At 36.7% G+C, this 19,316-nt stretch overlaps 1 protein-coding gene across 1 annotated transcript in view; it reads left to right on the top strand.

Moving 5' to 3' along the window:
• ZNF292 (zinc finger protein 292) overlaps positions 1-19,316 on the top strand; it is an 86,519-nt gene that overhangs the window by 31,257 nt on the left and 35,946 nt on the right. The window contains exons 2-4 of the mRNA XM_065888994.1: positions 13,107-13,261; positions 13,456-13,534; positions 15,817-15,952. Of these exons, the coding sequence (XP_065745066.1) occupies positions 13,107-13,261; positions 13,456-13,534; positions 15,817-15,952 (370 nt within the window). The remainder of the gene's footprint in view (positions 1-13,106; positions 13,262-13,455; positions 13,535-15,816; positions 15,953-19,316) is intronic.

Raw genomic sequence — 19,316 nt, 5'->3', positions numbered from 1 at the left:
TGAGGATTAAATGGTAGCGTATGTACCAGTAGATTTTTCTTTTTTTTTTTTTTTGCGGTACGTGGGCCTCTCACTGTTGTGGCCTCTCCCGTTGCAGAGCACAGGCTCTGGACGCACAGGCTCAGTGGCCATGGCTCACAGGCCCAGCCACTCCGCGGCATGTGGGATCTTCCTGGACCGGGGCAAGAACCCGTGTCCCCTGCATCGGCAGGTGGACTCTCAACCACTGCGCCACCAGGGAAGCCCAGTAGTTTTTTCTTGATTCTCGTGGTCGTACTCTCTTATCACGCAGGAGGTCCTTGTTTGTAGGAAATACACATTAAAATATTTGAAGGCAGTAGAGCACCAGGTTGGCAACTAACTCCCAAATGGTTCAGGAAAAAATTTTCTCTATACTGTATTTCCAACTTTCTGTAACTTTGTGATTGTTTCAAAATATTTTTTTAAATTTTTTAAAGTTTATTGCAGGATTTGGTTTGGTAATACTGGGGATTTTAAAATGTTTATTAAGTGAGATTGGCCTGTGATTTTTCCTGTCTCATATCACATTTACCCAGTTTTTAAGTTTATAATAGCCTCAAACACTGAATTGGGGGAACTTTCCCTCCCTCCCTTTTTCTCTTCCTTTCTTCCAAAAGTTTCTATAATAGTCTGTTTCCTAAAAGATCGTTTGTTGGATTTTCCTGTAGAAAGCCAACTAGATTCTTTTTTTTATAATTGGATTCAGTTTCTTTAGTGGGTAAAGGACTTTTTCTGTTCTTGAGATAGTTTTAATAACTTCTACCCATTTCATTCAGATTTTTAAGCATTAAAAAACAAATAGTTAAAGATTTTAAAGCTATTTCAAATAAGGAATAAGGTTATTCAGTGTATTATCTTAAGATTTTTTAAAAATATGTATTGCTTCTGTAGTTTTGGTCCCTTTCTCATTCCTAATTCTATTTATTTGTGCCTTCTCTCTTTTTTTTTTTGATTATTTTTGCCAAAGGTTGTTTTTTTTTTAAGTCTTTCAAATGACCAGTGTTTGGTTTTGTTGATCCTCTCTGTTGTATCTTCATTTTCTATTTCATATATAAATATATCTGCTCTTGTTTTTACTACTTCAAAATTTTAAACTTTCTTTGAATTTATTCTCTTTGTCTAACCTAAGTTAGCTACTTAACTCAGCTGTTTTCACAAAATTGTGTGTAACAACCACAAAACCCTAGTGACATCTAATAGTAAGTATGTATTGCTCATTCATCTGAAGTCAGGGCATGGTTGGCTAGGCAATCTGCTGGTCTTGGCTGGAGTCATACAGGTTTAAGGTTGGCTGGATGTTGCCTGGTATAGAGGGTGGCCTCAGCTAGAGCAACAGGGGTGGCATCTTCTCATCTTCCTGGGAACAGCAGGCTAATCTGGACATATCTTCTCCTTTTGATGGTAGAAGCATACGAAGGAGCAAGATTCTTAAACTTATAGATGACCTACCATCACTTCTGACACATTCTTTTGGTCAAAACAAGTCACATGGGGTAGGAAAATATTCTCTACCACTATGAGAAGTATTCCAAAGTCATGTGAAAAACGGCATGGATACAAGGAGGAGTGAGGAATTCAGTCTACCACACTTGCCATCCCCAATATTTTGCTCTTCCAAACTTTTTATTATCGAAAAAGTACAAGAATAGTACACTGAATACTCATATACCTTTTACAAGATTCACCGGTGTTAACATTTTGCTATATTTGCTTTGTCTCATGCTTTCTCTTTTTCTCCCTGAATCCTTTAGAGCTAGGCATCATGACATTGCGTTAAGTCCAAAAATTGGACTTGTATTTATCTCTTAAGTCCAAAAATACAGTCATCACACAGGAAATTTTAACATTGACACAATAATATTATCTAATTACAATATATGTTCAGATTTCTCTGTTTGTCCCAGTAATATTCTCTATGACTTTTTCATTTTGTCTTTTTCTAATGCAGCCAGTTTTGCTTTATCACAGCATAAGTATCCCTAGCAAAAAACCTTGCTATGCAAGATTGCACAACAAAAATCACAAGGCTTATGGGGAAAATGGGGTTAGAGGCACAACACTCAGACTTCATCAGTGTCACACACAGAACCTTATAAAAACTGTAGTACAATTTTATACCCCTTTAGTGGTTAAGATGTACATAACTTAAAATAAATGTGGTTAAGATGTACATAACTTAAAATAAATGTGGTGCTTTACCTTGGAAAAGACCTGTACTTTGTTTGTAGGAGTGGGTGTCAGAAGGGATGCAGTTTGTGAGTTATTGTGAGGTGGTGGAAGGAGAGTTCTCTGAAATTGGACAGAAAGTTGTAAAACCATGTGTGGATGGGTGTGGCTCATCACACGCCTGGTGAACTGATGCAGGTGATACATGTTTTTGAGGTGTGTGCATTTTGTGTTTTCCTGCAAGCTTAGTTCAGCTGGGTATAGTTTTCTGCTTTCACCTAATGTTTCTCACCAAAAAAATCACACATAGGCAAATGGGAAATTAATGTTTTGCTCATACTGTGTTGGAACATATTTGCATGTTTTTTTAAAGCTATAGCGTAACTTACAGTATAAACATTTGCATCTATTAATTTCCCTCTTAAGCTTGTTCTAGCTGCATCCTACAAATTTTGATGTGCTTTTGCTATAGTTCAAGTCTAAGTATTCTCCGATTTCTATTATGATTTCTTCCACCCGTGATTTAGAAATAGACTTAAGGGGGGAGAGGGATAGATTGGGAGTTTGGGATTGACATGTACACACTACTGTATGTATGTATGTATGTATATTTATTTATTTACTTTTGGCTGCATTGGGTCTTCGTTGCTGCATGCATGCTTTCTCTAGTTGCAGTAAGTGGGGACTACTCTTCGTTTTGGTGCGTGGGCTTGTCATTGCGGTGGCTTGTCTTTGTTGCGGAGCACGGGTTCTAGGCACATGGGCTTCAGTAGTTGTGGCACGTGGGCTCAGTAGTTGTGGCGCACAGGCTTAGTTGCTCCGCGGCATGTGGGATCTTCCTGGACCAGGGATCAAACCCGTGTCCCCTGCGTTGGCAGGTGGATTCTTAACCACTGTGCCACCAGGGAAGTCCCACACTACTATATTTAAAATAGATAACCAACAAGGACCTACTGTATGCACAGGGAACTCTGCTCAATATTCTGTAATAACCTAAATGGGAAAAGAATTTGAAAAAGAATCGGTACATGTATATGTATAACTGAATCACTTTGCTGTACACCTGAAACTAACACATTGTTAATCAATTATATTCCAATATAAAATAAAAAAAATTTCTAAAATAACGCTTAAAAATTTTCAAATTTGTACTTTTCTTTGTAAGGGTATTTTGTTAATAATTTCTGACTTTATTGCATCATGTTCGAAGAATGTGAAATGTATGATATTAATTCTTTGTTATTTTTTGTGACTATGTGACCTAGTTTATAGTCAGTTTTTTAAAATGTTTTGTGTTTTTGAAGAATGTGCATTCTCTAATTGTTGAGGGCAGGTTAATGTACTTAAATTATTTTATTTCCTTAGCTGAATATTCTATGTATATGTCACTAATCCAATCCAAACTCTCCCTCAGTTGTATAAATCTCCTCTAAGCTTATTCAGGCACATTAGGTAGTCTTGTCAATTTCATCTTGAATAAATTTGTCCTAGAGCCATCCGATATGCTGTAGTTATTTTTCAGGCCCATTGCACAGCTGTCTTCTTGGGATCTTTCTTCATTTCCTGTCTCTTGTGTTAGATTCCCTTTTTCCTAGATATCATTTTCACTCCTTCCCTGGTTTATTCCCTCATTTTGGTGAAATTCCCTCTTCAGTAGCATCCTGAAAAAATATGCCTAGAAGTTGAAATTTTTGAGAATTTGCATGTCTGAAAATAACTTTTCTGTCTTAATACTTATGATAATTGGATGAAAATAATCGCCCCTCAGTTTTTAATGCAGTGCTTCATTTTCCTTTGGCTCCAGTGTTGCTGTTGAGAAGTCTGCTCCCTGGTCCCCCCCAAGCTTGTTTTGGTCTTCTCTTTGTCCTTGAGCTCTGAAATTTTATGAAATAGTACCTTGGTATAGGTCTAGTTTGAGTAATTGAGTTGGGCACTTAGTGGGTCTTTCAATCTAAAATTCGTGTCCTTAGATTCTAGGAAACTAACTTGAATTAGTTCTTTGATTTGTTCCCCTCCATTTCTCTTAACTTCCTGGAATTCCTCTTGTTGATTATGAGACCTCTAGCACTATTCTCCAAAGTTTCTTATCTTTTCTTTCCTTCCCTTTTACTCTACTTTCTGGGGAAATTTCCTCAGTTTATCTTCCAGCTCTTTAATTGAGGTTTTTATTTCTGCTATTACATTTTTAATTTGAATCGTTTTAAAATAAACATTCCTTTATGATATGGTGTTTCTATTCATAGGTCTAATAGACTCTCTCTCACACACACACACCCTAGAATATTTTTTTAAATTTTTTTAAACATCTTTATTGGGGTATAATTGCTTTACAATGGTGTGTTAGTTTCTCCTTTATAACAAAGTGAATCAGTTATACATATACATATGTTCCCATATCTCTTCCCTCTTGCGTCCCCCTCCCTCCCACCCTCCCTATCCCACCCCTCCAGGCGGTCACAAAGCACCGAGCTGATATCCCTGTGCTATGCAACTGCTTCCCACTAGCTATCTCCCTTACGTTTGGTAGTGTATATATGTCCATGCCTCTCTCTCGCTTTGTCACAGCTCACCCTTCCCCCTCCCCATATCCTCAAGTCCATTCTCCAGTAGGTCTGTGTCTTTATTCCTGTCTTACCCCTAGGTTCTTCATCACATTTTTTTTCTTAAATTCCATATATATGTGTTAGCATATGGTATTTGTCTTTCTCTTTCTGACTTACTTCACTCTGTATGACAGACTCTAGGTCTATCCACCTCATTACAAATAGCTCAATTTCGTTTCTTTTTATGGCTGAGTAATATTCCATTGTATATATGTGCCACATCTTCTTTATCCATTCATCCGATGATGGGCACTTAGGTTGTTTCCATCTCCGGGCTATTGTAAATAGAGCTGCAATGAACATTTTGGTACATGACTCGACTCTTTTTGAATTATGGTTTTCTCAGGGTATATGCCCAGTAGTGGGATTGCTGGGTCGTATGGTAGTTCTATTTGTAGTTTTTTAAGGAACCTCCATACTGTTCTCCATAGTGGCTGTACCACTTCACATTCCCACCAGCAGTACAGGAGTGTTCCCTTTTCTCCACACCCTCTCCAGCATTTATTGTTTCTAGATTTTTTGATGATGGCCATTCTGACTGTACACACTAGAATATTAATGATAGTTTCTTGGAATTTTGTCTTCTCCTTGTATAGTCTCTGCTTGCTCCAAGTTTCTTTTTTTTTTTAACTAATTTGTTTCAACCTCCTGAGTGGTCCTTGGCTGTCCATATTTAAAGGTTTACCACTGAAAAATGGATTGAGAGCTCCAGGCCCATGAGTGGGATTTGTTGTGGTTTTCACTGTAGGGGGACGTAGCTGTTTCCTTTTCATGGGGGAAGGCCTGGTGTCAGAATCTTTGGGTCTTTTCTCTTGAATTTCCTGAGAAGGACTCAGCTAAGGAGGTTCTGGCAATTTTGGAGGGAAAAGGACATGAGAACGGAGCTGTCTCTATAGTCAGTATGTAAAGTTGACTCAATGCTCCCCTTATCTCTGTGCAGACACCTTTTTTTCTATACTTCTCTCCAGAATAAACTGCTGGGGATAGAGAGGAGTAGTGCCTAGCTTTGGTCACCTAGCTGTGGAGAGGGATGCAGAAATCAGAGAGGCCAACTGCTTAAATAGACTTTCAGCCAATCCTCTCATTCTCAGTCTCACCTTTGCCCCCATTTCCAGAGGCACCTGGTGCTCCCAGTTCTTGAGCCCTTCCATGATTCTTCAGAATTAGGTCTTTACCTAAAGATTACTTTGGAGTCATTTTTCATAGAGTGCCCATCTTCCGTATGCTTTCCAGTGTTTAAAATTTTGTTTCTCTTTCCTCTGTTCCTATTTTCTTAGTCCTTGTGGGTTTATGCCAGTTTAAAAAAAAAAAATACTGTTGGTTTAGTGAGGTTTGGAGAGAACAAGGTGCGAAGTGTATGTGTCCAATCCACCATTTTCACGCAAAACCTTAAAATAAATTTTAGTAACTTTGAAATTATAAGAGTATCACTCACCAAAGGCTCAGTGGGTACAAAAAAGTCAAAACTCTGTTATTTGCCTTCTTTCATTCCTGTACAGTGGAGTTTTTCTGGAGGTTACATGATCTGTGATATTGCAGCAGATTAAATGCAGGGATATGAGAATCCTGCTCTTTTGTATTAAGCCAAACATTGAAGAGATTTGAAAAATGTAAGAAATGCCACTCTTCTCACTAATTTTTTTGAAAACAATTTTTTTCATTAAAAATACCCTATTTATAGTAACATGTGATGGGTTTGTTGTTATTTTAAATCCATTTATAAGTATATAATTAAATATCTCAGTTTTCATTTCTAATTCTCACATGGTGAAAATCGGTAGTTATAATCCCCATAAACAAATGCTTTGGAATTCTCAGTAATTTTTAAGAAAGGGTCATGAGATCAAAACTTCTGAGAGCTTCCACTCTAGAGAATCATAGCTATAAATTGGAATTGGACCATGAGTATAAACATATCCAACACTCCAGTCTTACCTTTATGTAGGACAATAATGTCATTTAATCCTCTTGCTTATTAAATTTAACACCCCTGTGATTTTATTCCCCTTTTATTCTTCTTTCGTTTTCTCTCCTAATAATCCTTAGAGGAACTAAAGGAAGCTTCTGGAAGTTAATCTATACTGTCTTCCTCCCTAGAGTATATATGTCCTAGTCTCTGCTGATGTAGATAATGAGAAATCAACTTAACAGCCAGAATATTAAATGTGCATTTTTGTTCCCAAGGGGGTGAAAATTGGTTCTTAAGGAGCAAAAAGAATCTTAGATATTACAATAGCTTGTGACCCATAAACAGACAGTACACCTGTGGTATTAAAATTTCATTGCGGGTGGGGGACAGTTAGGGAAAAAAGTCAGAAGTTTCCTTAGGAGCGGATGAAAATGAAAAAGAGGTTGAGAAACACTGTTTTAGAGATCCTGCTGGAATATGATCCTTTAACCTTTCTTTTGCTTGTATTTCTTTCTCTGATCCTAATACACGCTATAGGAAAGGTGGTGACGACAAATAACTTGCAGGAAGACAATAGGTCCCTTAAAGAGTGAGGCAGCTGGGTAAGGCTTCCAGCAAGCAGAGAGCCTGTGCCTCAGCTCCTGCCAGTTATTTCAGTGCCGGAATATGGACCCAAGGTTTCCAAATGAAAAAAAAAAAAAAAAAAAGTCAGAAATCCAAGTTCTATGTAAACTTATGATTTTTAAGTGTTAGAAACTAATTAAAATAATTTTTAGACAATATGCCCACCAATCAAAACCTCTCTGAGCCCCACTAGTGTAGTCTCTTCTGTTGTGATAGAATGTGTCTCCCAAATAGGACTGCTTTACTGCATTCTGAACTCAGAGCTGTTTTGCTCCTGCTTGAGTAACTTCAGTGATGGAGGCCAACCTGTTCAATTTTTTTTTTTTTTTTTTTTTTGCTGTACGTGGGCCTCTCACTGTTGTGGCCTCTCCCGTTGTGGAGCACAGGCTCCAGACGCGCAGGCTCAGCGGCCATGGCTCACGGGCCTAGCCGCTCCGCGGCACGTGGGATCTTCCCAGACCGGGGCACGAACCCGTGTCCCCTGCATCGGCAGGCGGACTCTCAACCACTGCGCCGCCAGGGAAGCCCAACCTGTTCAATTTTTGGTTAACTGTAATTGTTTGATCGTCAGTCTCATAGGAAGCAGAAATTTATCTCCTTACAACTTTAACTTAGTGGTGCTGGTTTGTCCTGTGAGAGCACATAGAGTAAGACTAACTCTTGTTTTATGTGACAAGTCTTCAGGTTTGTTAATTTGGCTGTGAATCAAAGTTTCATTTCTCTAGAAATGTAGAGCATAGTATTTAAGAACTCAGGCTCTGAAGTCAGACTATTAAGGTTTGAATCTCCTCTATGCCTCTAGTTCTGTGCTCTTGGGGCTTATTTGTTTCTTTAACTATTTTATGCCTTTGTCCATTTTAATATAAGCATATTACTGTAATTTATCTAATTGCTAATAGGTATTGTAAAGCTTGCAGAACAGTGCCTAGCATATAGTAAATATTCAGTAAATGTTATTTATTGCCCAGATTAAGCATCCCGTCCTTAGTTCCATTAATCATTCTTTATAGAACACAGTTTTAACTTCTCTTACTATACTTAGTTTACAGTTTATTCATTAATGGAAGCAATCTGGTGCCTCGTAGGAAGACTTACAGGTTTTCCTATCTCTTATCCTCTATACCCCTCGCATATCCCTCTCCAAACCAGATCACAAGTTTTATTTTTGTTCATTTGTGTATGTGTATTTAAATATAAAAACACCACACACACACGTGGACTTGCTCATTCTTGAACACATGTGGGAGTAAAAACCATTGGAGAGGCAACCAAAGTGTGAGGCTTAGGCCCCTTCCCCACCTTCCTAATAGAACCCTGATTTTATTCACACATTTTCCTTCTTCAGCATGGCTTTGTGCTTCGGAGAAACCTTGGAGAGTGGGCAACCATGGAGTTCCTTTATGGCTGTGTGATTTTTGACGTAGGTGTCTGATGAAATTCTGGCCGTTGGGACCTGAGGAAAAATTTACTGATAGAAATTGGGTTTATGGTTTCTGGGAAGGATTTCTTTGTTGCTTGAAAAGATGCACATGAAGTGGTGGTCTCATCTTTTCTTCTGGTTATTGCTGAGACCTAGGGACTGGGTGGGGCACCACCTGAGGACGGCAGAGTGAAGGCAGAGGTGGTCCTTGAAGATGTTGTTGAGCTGCTAAACTAACCAATCCCAGAACTTGCTCTTCCTCTTAATCTCTTATTATGTGGGAAACCTTTATTATTGTTTCTGCTGCTTTGAGTTGGATTTTCTTACTTTCAGCTGAAATAAGCTTAACCAATAAAGAGGTCAAGTTATTTAATTCTACTATGGCTGGCAAACTAGATAAATAGTATATAACCTCATAGAGTTATGAGGAATAATTGAAGTAATAAAGTAATGTACAGATTTATAGTTGTGACATTACCACAAACAGTGTTTGTAGTGGATAGAATGTCTCACAGAGAGTGAGGAGGCTGCCTGGCTTTGCTGATTGCCAATTCAGTTAATATTCGAATTGCAGGTCACTGGACTTCGTAAAACAGAATTAAGTGATCTTGAAGGTCTGTTCTGATTCTGTGTAAAAAATATGAGTCTGATTGTTCTGGAATTCCTGCCTGAAAGCCTTTGTATAGATTAAGGTAGTAGATATAAATAAGTAACTATTTTAGTTGAAGAAAGCATAATTTATGAACTAGTCATGTTGGGAATGCTTCCAGTTTCACAATGGTTCTACTAATCTTAGTGTTTTGAGAAACAAAGGAAGTTCTACTATCAGTACACTTACTGGTTATGAATATCAACTCATACCTTTATAAAAATAGATATTTAACCCAACTTTTAAACTTATTCTCCTATATGTCATCAGTATGAGCATGCCATTAGTTTTCTTTTTCCTACCATCTCTTATTAAATCTGCTGTGATCCTTTTCTTCTACCCTTTCGCTAGTTACATTATTCCCAGACTGTTAAAAAGCCACCTAAAAGGTCTGCTTTTCACCAGAATCTGCTTTCTCTTCCTCTTTCCTCATCTATAAAATGAGGTGAAAGTATATCATTTTTAAGGTGCTTTATGGTTCTCACATTCTGTGACTTGTCAATTATTTTTCTCATCAATTCAGACTCTGTTATACCCAAAAGAACTCATCTTTGATTGTAATTAAAGGTAAGTTTAAAAACTTTTTCGGACTTCCCTGGTGGCTCAGTGGTTAAGAATCCACCTGCCAATGCAGGGGATACGGGTTTGAGCCCTGGTCCAGGAAGACCCCACATGCCGCGGAGCAACTAAGCCCGTGCACCACAACTACTGAGCCTGTACTCTAGAGCTCGTGAGCCACAACTGCTGAGCCCTCGCACCACAACTACTGAAGCCTGCATGCCTAGAGCCCATGCTCCACAAGAAGAGGAGCCACCGCAATGAGAAGCCCACACACCACAAAGAAGAGTAGCCCCTGCTCACCATAACTAGAGAAAGCCTGTGTGCAGCAACGAAGACCCAATGCAGCCAAAATTAAATAAATAAATAAATTTAGTAGAAAAAACAAAAAAACAAGGAAAACTTTTTCACCTGAGGACAGTAGAACTCAAGTATATAAAGGAAAGAAGTAATGTATAAGTACCCTTTGCAGAGCTAGACATATCAAGAAATGTAGAGCTTGGGTAAAATGTAGATATATGTACATACATGTAGATATATGTGATTTTTTTTTCTAGGGTTTTTCTTGGGGGTGTTGGGAGACAAGAAAGGAAGAAGCTTATAATTTCAAAGCTTTTTGGAGATCAGTACAGTATATTTTCTTTTTCAGGAAAAATTAAAACTATTATGGGAAATTGATTCATTACTGCAAGAGGACTAATAGGGGAAACCTAAGCTTTCAATTGAACCCATGTGAGATTGGGTACATTGGCCTGGCATGAAATTCCCCAGACGCCTAAACTTCTTTTTCCAGAAAAAGGAAAATAATATTTAATGACTTTATGTAGAAAGACAGGTGCTAGCTAAAGTAAGAATTGTATGCATAGTTGGTGTTAATTCCAAAAACCTTGAAGATGTGAGTGAGGTCATCCTCCATCATATCACCAGTTTTATTCCTAGAAGTAGAGGGATCATCACAAAACAATTCCAGAATGTAGACTTTTCCCTTCAGTTGGTAGGTTTTGTTTCGATTTTTCTAAGTCCTGTTGAGAGATATTTGCACTGCTGACACCAAACATATGGTGTTTTTTCCAGTACCTCTTCTCAAGCTCTCCAACACCAAATAGGTGTCCCACAGTTCAGTTAGCTCAGACTCCACAGGTTAAAGGGCTCAGTCCCACAAGACTGCCCTTACTTCAGAAGGCAGTTGCAAGTACTGGGCCTTCAAGTAACCTGCACTTCTGTCCAACTTGGAGAGAGTCAGGGTTTATGAATATATGACTACTCAGAAAGTAAGTGGTTCTTATGTTGCTCTTTAATTTACCAGATTACCTTTTCTATCCTTTTTTTCTTCCGTATTCTCTTTGATCACTTACTACTTTTAGTAGTTAGAGGGTTGTAGAGAGGAGAAAGTAATGTGTTTTCTTTTGAGTGTGTGATAGTAGAATATAATTCCTTCCTTCCTCCCTTCCTCCCTTCCTACTTTCCTACCTGCACATTTGTAAAAAGCTGCTTCTGTATGCCAGAGGATACAAGCAAGGCCTTATGGAGTTTTCCTTCAAGATACCTCTTTTCTACAAAATAACACCTGAATTTGCCACATGTTGATGAGTCTTAAACCTTGAAGAGTGAGAAAGACTAATTGTGGCAGTCTTCTATATTCTAAAAACATTTAATTAGAGTTCTACTTCATTTAGCATAATAGTAGAACCTTTTAGATAGTTTTTAGTAACTCACAATGTTAGTAGTTATAGAACGCATAGGTGTCTGTTTACTGTTGCCAGTTTCTTCCATCTCTTCATTCTGTAGGATAAACAGCACTTTGTTTTTCCTGATGAAGAGTTTTTTATTGTAAAACACAAGCACTTGGGCTTCCCTGGTGATGCAGTGGTTGAGAGTCTGCCTGCCGATGCAGGGGATACGGGTTTGTGCCCTGGTCCGGGAAGGTCCCACATACTGCCGAGCGGCTGGGCCCGTGAGCCATGGCCGCTGAGCCTGCGCGTCCGGAGCCTGCGCGTCCGGAGCCTGTGCTCCGCAACGGGAGAGGCCACAACAGTGAGAGGCCCCGCGTACCGCAGAAAAAAACAAAAAAAACAAGCACATTAGGGGCTTCCCTGGTGGTGCAGTGGTTAAGAATCCGCCTGCCAGTGCAGGGAACACAGGTTCCAGGCCTGGTCTGGGAAGACCCCACGTGTCACAGAGCAGCTACGCCTGTGCGCCACAACTACTGAGCCTGCACTCTAGAGCCCACGAACCACAACTACTGAGCCCGCGAGCCAAAACTACTGAAGCCCGCACACCTAGAACCCATGCTTGGCAACAAGAGAAGCCACCACAGTGGGAAGCCCGCACGCCACAGCTACTGAAGCCCACACACCTAGAACCCATGCTCGGCAACAAGAGAAGCCACCACAGTGGGAAGCCCGCACACAGCAACAAAGAGTAGCCCCTGCTCGCCGCAACTAGAGAAAGCCCGAGAAAGCCTGTGCGCAGCAATGAAGACCCAACGCAGCCAAAAATGAAAATAAATAAAATAAAAAACCAAGCACTTTATTACAAAAATTTCTTGACCTTATAATCATTCTTTAATATCTTTAATAGTGATTTTATGTGTGTTGAACATCTTTAGATATTTTTAGTGATAACTCATCATAAAAACCAGTAATATACTATGTACTATTTTTTATTAACTGAAAACATTTCATGTCTTTTCTGACCATATGTGGTTAATTTATTTGTTAGGTGTTGAATTTTATGTTCCTTGCATGAAAAATAGAACACATAAATATTTGAAATTCTTCACTGCATGCCTGGCCAAGTATTACTTGCCCAGGTGTCTTCTTTTTAAAATAACTTTTAAATCTTAGAAATTTGTGGGTGAAAGGGTGGATTTTGACTTGGAAAGAGAGGAGATAATGCTTTCACTATTTAAAACCAAACTTCATGAAAAGATGCTATTGTTGGATGAATTAACACTAATCTTGTCTCCTACAAAGAGCTGCTGGAAATAAGATTACGGCTTTATTACTTTCAATGTTTTAATCAGTATAACCTGCTTTTTGTTTTTATAAATAAAAGTTATTTCTCAAAATTTCTTAGGGAGGAAAGAAAAACAGTTGATTAATCAATATGTATTTTTATTTACGTTGAATACTTTTTATTATCCCTTCCAAACAGACACTCCTTGAATATGCAGAGAAATGGAAAACTTCAGAAGATCCTTTACCTTTATTGGAGGTATACACAGTGGCTATCCAAAGTTATGTTAAAGCCCGACCTTATCTTACCTCTGAATGTGAAAATGTAGCATTGGTTCTGGAACGCTTGGCATTGTGAGTAGACCTTTGAGTAAATAAAAAACTAGATTTAGCTTTTTTGTTTTTAACTCTGTATCTCAAATCTTATGATAGTTTAATTTTAAATAGATTAGTTATGGACAGTCTACTGATGATATTAGAATTATTCATCTTATTTTACTTTGAATTTTAGTAATTATTTGTATCCTTACCAACTTTTTGTTTTTTAGAAGCTGTGTTGACCTTTTACTGTGTCTGCCTGTTGAGTTATCTGATAAACAGTGGGAACAATTTCAGACACTGGTGCAGGTGAGAATATTTACCTACTAGATTTAATATAGGTATATTTTATGGCAATTTTCTTTATTCTTAATAAATTATTTGGTTAAACTTTAAATGATTTAAGTAATGACAAACATTAATTGCTGTTCTTATTAACATTAATGTCTTGCATATAGTCAGTGCTCAATAGATGTGTGCTAAATGAATATATACATTTAAGTAGATTGGTTGAATATTTCACTGTTCTTTAAGATCAGATAATTAGAACTTTGCCAGAGCAGTAAGGGAACACAAAAGAAAATGCCCTCATTTGTATTTAGAAACAGTTTAACTAATTGTTGAAAATTGCAATATGCTTTATAAGAATTTAACATATCTCATTTAATCCTTATGAAAACTTTGTGGGGGTAGGTATATTTTTCCCATTTTAAAGGTGAGGAAACTGAGGCTCAACTCTAAAATATTTATCTGCCCAAACTTGTATAGCTAATATCAGAGTAGTTATTTGAACCAAGATTCTTTACTCCGTAGTCCATACTTTTTCTCCTATATCTGAAAATACATGCTTATCTCTGTTACTTAGGGCTGTTATTCTACTTATAAAAGTACTACATAGTTTAGCACTTAGTTGTTTTGCAGTATTTCAAGAATGTTAAATTTTGTTAAGCACTAGATTGTGCTGGATATTTTATAGCTTCAAGTAAAGTTTGATTAATTGGTTAGTTAAGAAGAATGTTCCTGCCAACTAGTCTCAAAAAGTATAGTTGTCTCTCTGTTCCTCTAGCCAGAGTTCTTAAAATATCTTTTGGCCTTATGTTTTTCCAAATAAGAGATATTAAAAGAGGATTAGTCTCAAATTTTAGAAGCATGTGAAATAAACTATAGTTAGAGAAATCAACTTTCCTATTTTAATATTAAATATTAAAATTACATCAAGTGCAAAATTCCTGAAGATAGGATTCATACCTTTATTCCAAAGGATTCAACATAGAGTTTTACACATAGTCGGTAGATACTTAATAACTGTTGAAAGTGTCTTGTCGTGTTTGTCACATTGCAGCTAACTTTTTGATCATGCAATTTGTACTTCAGCATATCAGTAACTTTTGTCTCAGGTTTTTTTTCCCAGCAAGTGGTTATTTTTAGGTAAATGATTATCTCAGAACTTTTTTTGATTGTTTGGCACTCAGATACACTCTACCACAGAATTAATTATATAAATAGTTTATATACAAATATAATACTGAATTCCTCATATTAATTTTGTTTGTCAACATAAGGTAAACCTTTTCAACTTTCTTTTTTGAAACAATAGCACTACTTGATACTTTTTCATATGGTTTAATGAGGAGGAAATAACTCTTTAAATCCCAGTATGGAGCTCTCAGCAGTTGCTCAAAGAAAATTTCTTAAAGCACTTGAACTTGTTCAGTGAGATTTTTATGGTTTTGAGGAATAGACTTTTTATACAAACACAGTGTGCAGCTTTAAGAGTTTCCATGACACTTTGCTTTCATTTCAGAGCTTCCTTGGGCTTATTTTATACCTGCTTAACAGCATTTGTTTTATTTTGCCTGTGTTTTAACTGTTTTTAAGCATCTCTTTACTCCACTAGAGGATAATATGCCCCATAAACGCAGGGACTAGTTGCTCTCTTCCTTGGTACTTTGCCCATAGAAATTCTCAATAAACATTTTCTGAATTGAGTTAAAACTATTGGTCTTTTGTGACCTGAAGAATATGCTAATTGCATGAACACTTGTAAACAACAAGTAAGCAAGATTCAGTGTCAGCTTTAATAGGATATTGTAAGGCTATGTCATGAATAAATGAAAAATCATACATTTAGTTGTTTTCTTTTCATAAGTCCCTTTTATTGAAATATGTGTATACAAGTTGTCACTTAGACCTTGATGCAGATTTGTCATTTGTTAATGGTAGAAGTTTTTTTGGAAAATTTTTTACTAACACAGAGGATATAAAACGTGTAAGGTCTTTCATGCTATGGATACTCTAATAGCTTCCTTGAGAAATAACTTTGCTCTCGGTTTAGATTTTGGGGAGAAAATAATATGAACTTATTTCTAGAAATACATTTTATTTATTTAAATTTTATAATTAATATAATTCTTGTCCTTGAGATTCATCTTTAAAAATCAGAAGTAAAGGATTCAGCACTTTGTAATGTGACATGAAAATTTTAAGATAAAAGTCTTATTTTTCAAAAGTTTAGTATTATATTTAAAGCCTGATAAGCTTGCTTTTGAAAATCTGTTGTAATTCTTTGGATGTTTATTTAATATTTATAGGTAGCTCATGAAAAGCTGATGGAGAATGGCAGCTGTGAATTGCATTTTTTAGCTACTCTAGCTCAAGAGACTGGGGTGTGGAAAAACCCGGTACTGTGCACTATTCTTTCCCAGGAACCATTGGATAAGGATAAAGGTAAATTTTCTAGAGAGCAGAGAGAAAAAAAAGAATCATTAGACTAGAAATAAGTACTTAAAATTGTTTTGATATAATTCATCTCAAGATATTCCAAGAAGGACCATTTAATTAAATTTTATATGAGGTGCTTGAGGCCCTTCACCTTTTTTTTATTGGGGGAAGATGTGTTTATAGGATTATATAATCTTAGAGTAACAGTTTTTTTCCTCAACATTATTTGATCAGAGGAATTCCCTCTGTAACATCCTGACAGGTGGCAATCTAGCTTATATTTGATAACTAACTTATTTGACAGATGGAGAAGCAGAAACAGGGTAGTGAAATGATTTTCCTCAGAATAAGAAATTAATGCGGGAACTCTCAAATCTTCTGTCTCTGAGATTAGTACTCTTTCTCAAACAGCTTTTTTTCTCAGACTTAACTTTATCCTGCTTTGTTATTATTGTATGAGCTTAGGCAACAAAGATCCCAGTCACACTCAAACTGGCAGGTAGCCTATCAGAATTAGATGGCTAAATCACTAATATGTATAACACTTAATGTTCAGAATTCAAAAATTGTATGTGCTACGAAGAAGAGCACAATTATTGTCGTTGGTACTTTTCTTGAGATTATTTAGGAAAGTGCCCAGATTCTACCCCAAGTTTTCCCAAGGTATTTAACTAGAGAAGTAAATAAGCTTCTTCCATTGTTTATTGATGTTTTCTTGTTGACTGATGGCAAACTCTAGGTATTTTGCTATGTGATAGCAATTTCTGAAGGCTCTGAGAAAGGAGTGTACGTTCATTATTTGTTAACTCTTCTGGTACTTTGATATTTACCAAAAGGCTTCTCAGCTAATCTGGAAACTTCTCTTCAAGCTGGTTGTTCCTACCTGACTCCCCTCTCAACATTTCTCCCCATTTCTGGATAGTTTTAGCAGTGTTATCTGTTTCTTAGTTTTCACCAAAAGTTTATTTTTATTACCTCCCTTCCTTTGTGTATATCCACAGATTAGCTACATTGTTCTCAGACCCTCATTATTTAAAATAGGAAGAACAACAACAACATTTAAAAGTTGAGAATCTTGGAGTTGTTTTGCCTTTGTCATATTAGTTTTTTATTCGCAATATATTACCACCACCATGTTTTTATTCCTGTAACCAAATTATACTTTTTAGTCTTCTCAGCTTTGGAAATATTGGACATATGATATATTAATAATAATATCAGATTACATTGTATAGTTCCTTACAGTTTGAAATGTGCTTTTATGTGCCTGGTTTCATTTAGCCTTCACAATGATCCTGGGGAAAAAGTGGGATCTTTATTGTCCCTATTTTATAGGTGAGAAAATGGAGGCTCAGAAAGATGAGTTCTTTTCTACATCACATTGTCAGTGATGTGAGGCAGAGCCAGGAATTGAAGTGAGGTCCCCAGCTTCTCTCCTTTTTATATTATGCCACGTTGCACCCAGCCTAATAAAATAAAATTGCACCTAGCTTAAATAATTAAATCCTTTTTTCTGTTGTTGGTTTCTGAAGACTGTCTTTGCCAAACTCACACATTATGCTAACGCAGGAAAATGGAACCTTTACCTTAGCAGAGATTTAAAATTTACCTTAAAAGAATATGTGCTCAGTTTCCTTATTTGTTTAAATGTGCCTAACGTTGTTTCTGTTAACAAATGTCTTTGCCTATCTCTGTGCTGCTTTATTCCATGGTCTTCACATGGCATAGCTACTGGAATAATTTGGACTGTGCAGGCAAAAGGAGTTTCTACAATAACAGATGGATTGTAGGTAGCCAGATTTCATTACAACTCGTGAAGCAACCAGAGAGATGTTACATGACTGAGAGACTCTGCAGCCGTAATCTTTACTTGGTTCTCCGTTATTTAGAATACTTCTTTGGTGGGAGTTATTCTGTGGGTAATCACATAGACTAGAAGTGTATGTTTATTTCCTCCTTTGAAAAACTTGAAGGAATTAACATTTTACACATACATACTAATTTATTTATATTTTCAAATTGGATGCTTCTACAGCATGTGGAAGTTTTAGCTTTTTATATGATATATCCAGCCCCTTGGTTTACCCTACACTAGCCTATAGCAAGTTTGATGAGAAGAGCTAGAGCTCAGACAGTAATCAGTACACCATAATAAGCTGTGCTCATTAGTTTGTTTATAACAAAGCCTTTGAAGGTTTGATGTACTATTTGAACAGTAGATGATCCACTTAATCTTGTTTTAAATAATTAATTTTTATTGACTAATTTTAGAACTACTAAAGCCCAGATAAACCAAGAAATGCTCTTTGATTTAGGGACTGAGAGTGTGTGGGACTAAATTAAAAATGCTGGTTTCACCTTAAGATTTTAGTATCCTAGAATAAGATAACTCTAATAACTAAATCAGCATAATTCAAGTAGATGTCCATTGAATATCACAGGATCTTTAGGCTTACATATTACTTTTGCTTTTCTTTAGTTATCATCTCAGAATTGGAAAGACACTGAATGCCCATTTATTTTTTACCCAATTTTAACTCCCTTCTAAAACATCACTGATAAATAAATGGGCCTTTGCTTGAAGACTTCTAGAGAATGGTAACTGTGTAATTCAGTCCATTCATAGCCTGCTATTAGATAATATTCATTGTGTAAATTGTGAAAAACTACATTCTTAGAGTTGCCATCCTTTGGATCTAGTGCTACCCCTAAAGCCATACCTAACAAAGTACAAATCCCTCTTTCGTGCCATAGCAATTGAGATGCTTAAGGATCGTCATCATGTCCACACTTAGTCTTCTTTTATTCTAAAGACTAAAAGCCGTACTGGTGTGGCATTATTTTAAATCTACAGTCATGATTCCTGACCTTTTAGTGCATTTTGTTTGTTGTTCTTATTCATGTGTAATTCTCAAAACTTATGTGTACCCCAAATGCTATCTGGCAGGCTCTGAAGTCATTGGTACTCTCATCCCCTTCATCTTAGTGTTACTTAAGATGACGTTACCTTTTTGGGTGGCCTTATTCTCACAACTCAACGAGGTTACTAAAATCACAAAAATTAAAAAAGAAAACTACTCTTAAATTATTTACATTTTTATATGTTGTGTTTTGGCACACAAAGTAGTCTTTTTTTTTTCTTTTTAATTTCACTGTGTTAGATCCATTCTGCCTCTGCAACTTGTCAGTATCATTTAAAATGTTGATTTTGTTAATTCAAGATTTTTGTCCTTCCCTGTTTAAGCAGATCTTATTAGCATACACTCTCTTGGCATCCACGTTCTTTTTTTCTTTTTAATTTATTTATTTTTATTTTTGGCTGCATTGTCTCTTTGTTGCTGTGTGCGGGCTTTCTCTGGTTGTGGCGAGC

Source organism: Phocoena phocoena, chromosome 12 (assembly GCF_963924675.1).
Source record: "Phocoena phocoena chromosome 12, mPhoPho1.1, whole genome shotgun sequence".
Classification (NCBI taxonomy): domain Eukaryota; kingdom Metazoa; phylum Chordata; class Mammalia; order Artiodactyla; family Phocoenidae; genus Phocoena; species Phocoena phocoena.
The sequence above is the reverse complement of the archived record's forward strand: the minus strand, read 5'-3'. Positions and strand labels throughout refer to the sequence as shown.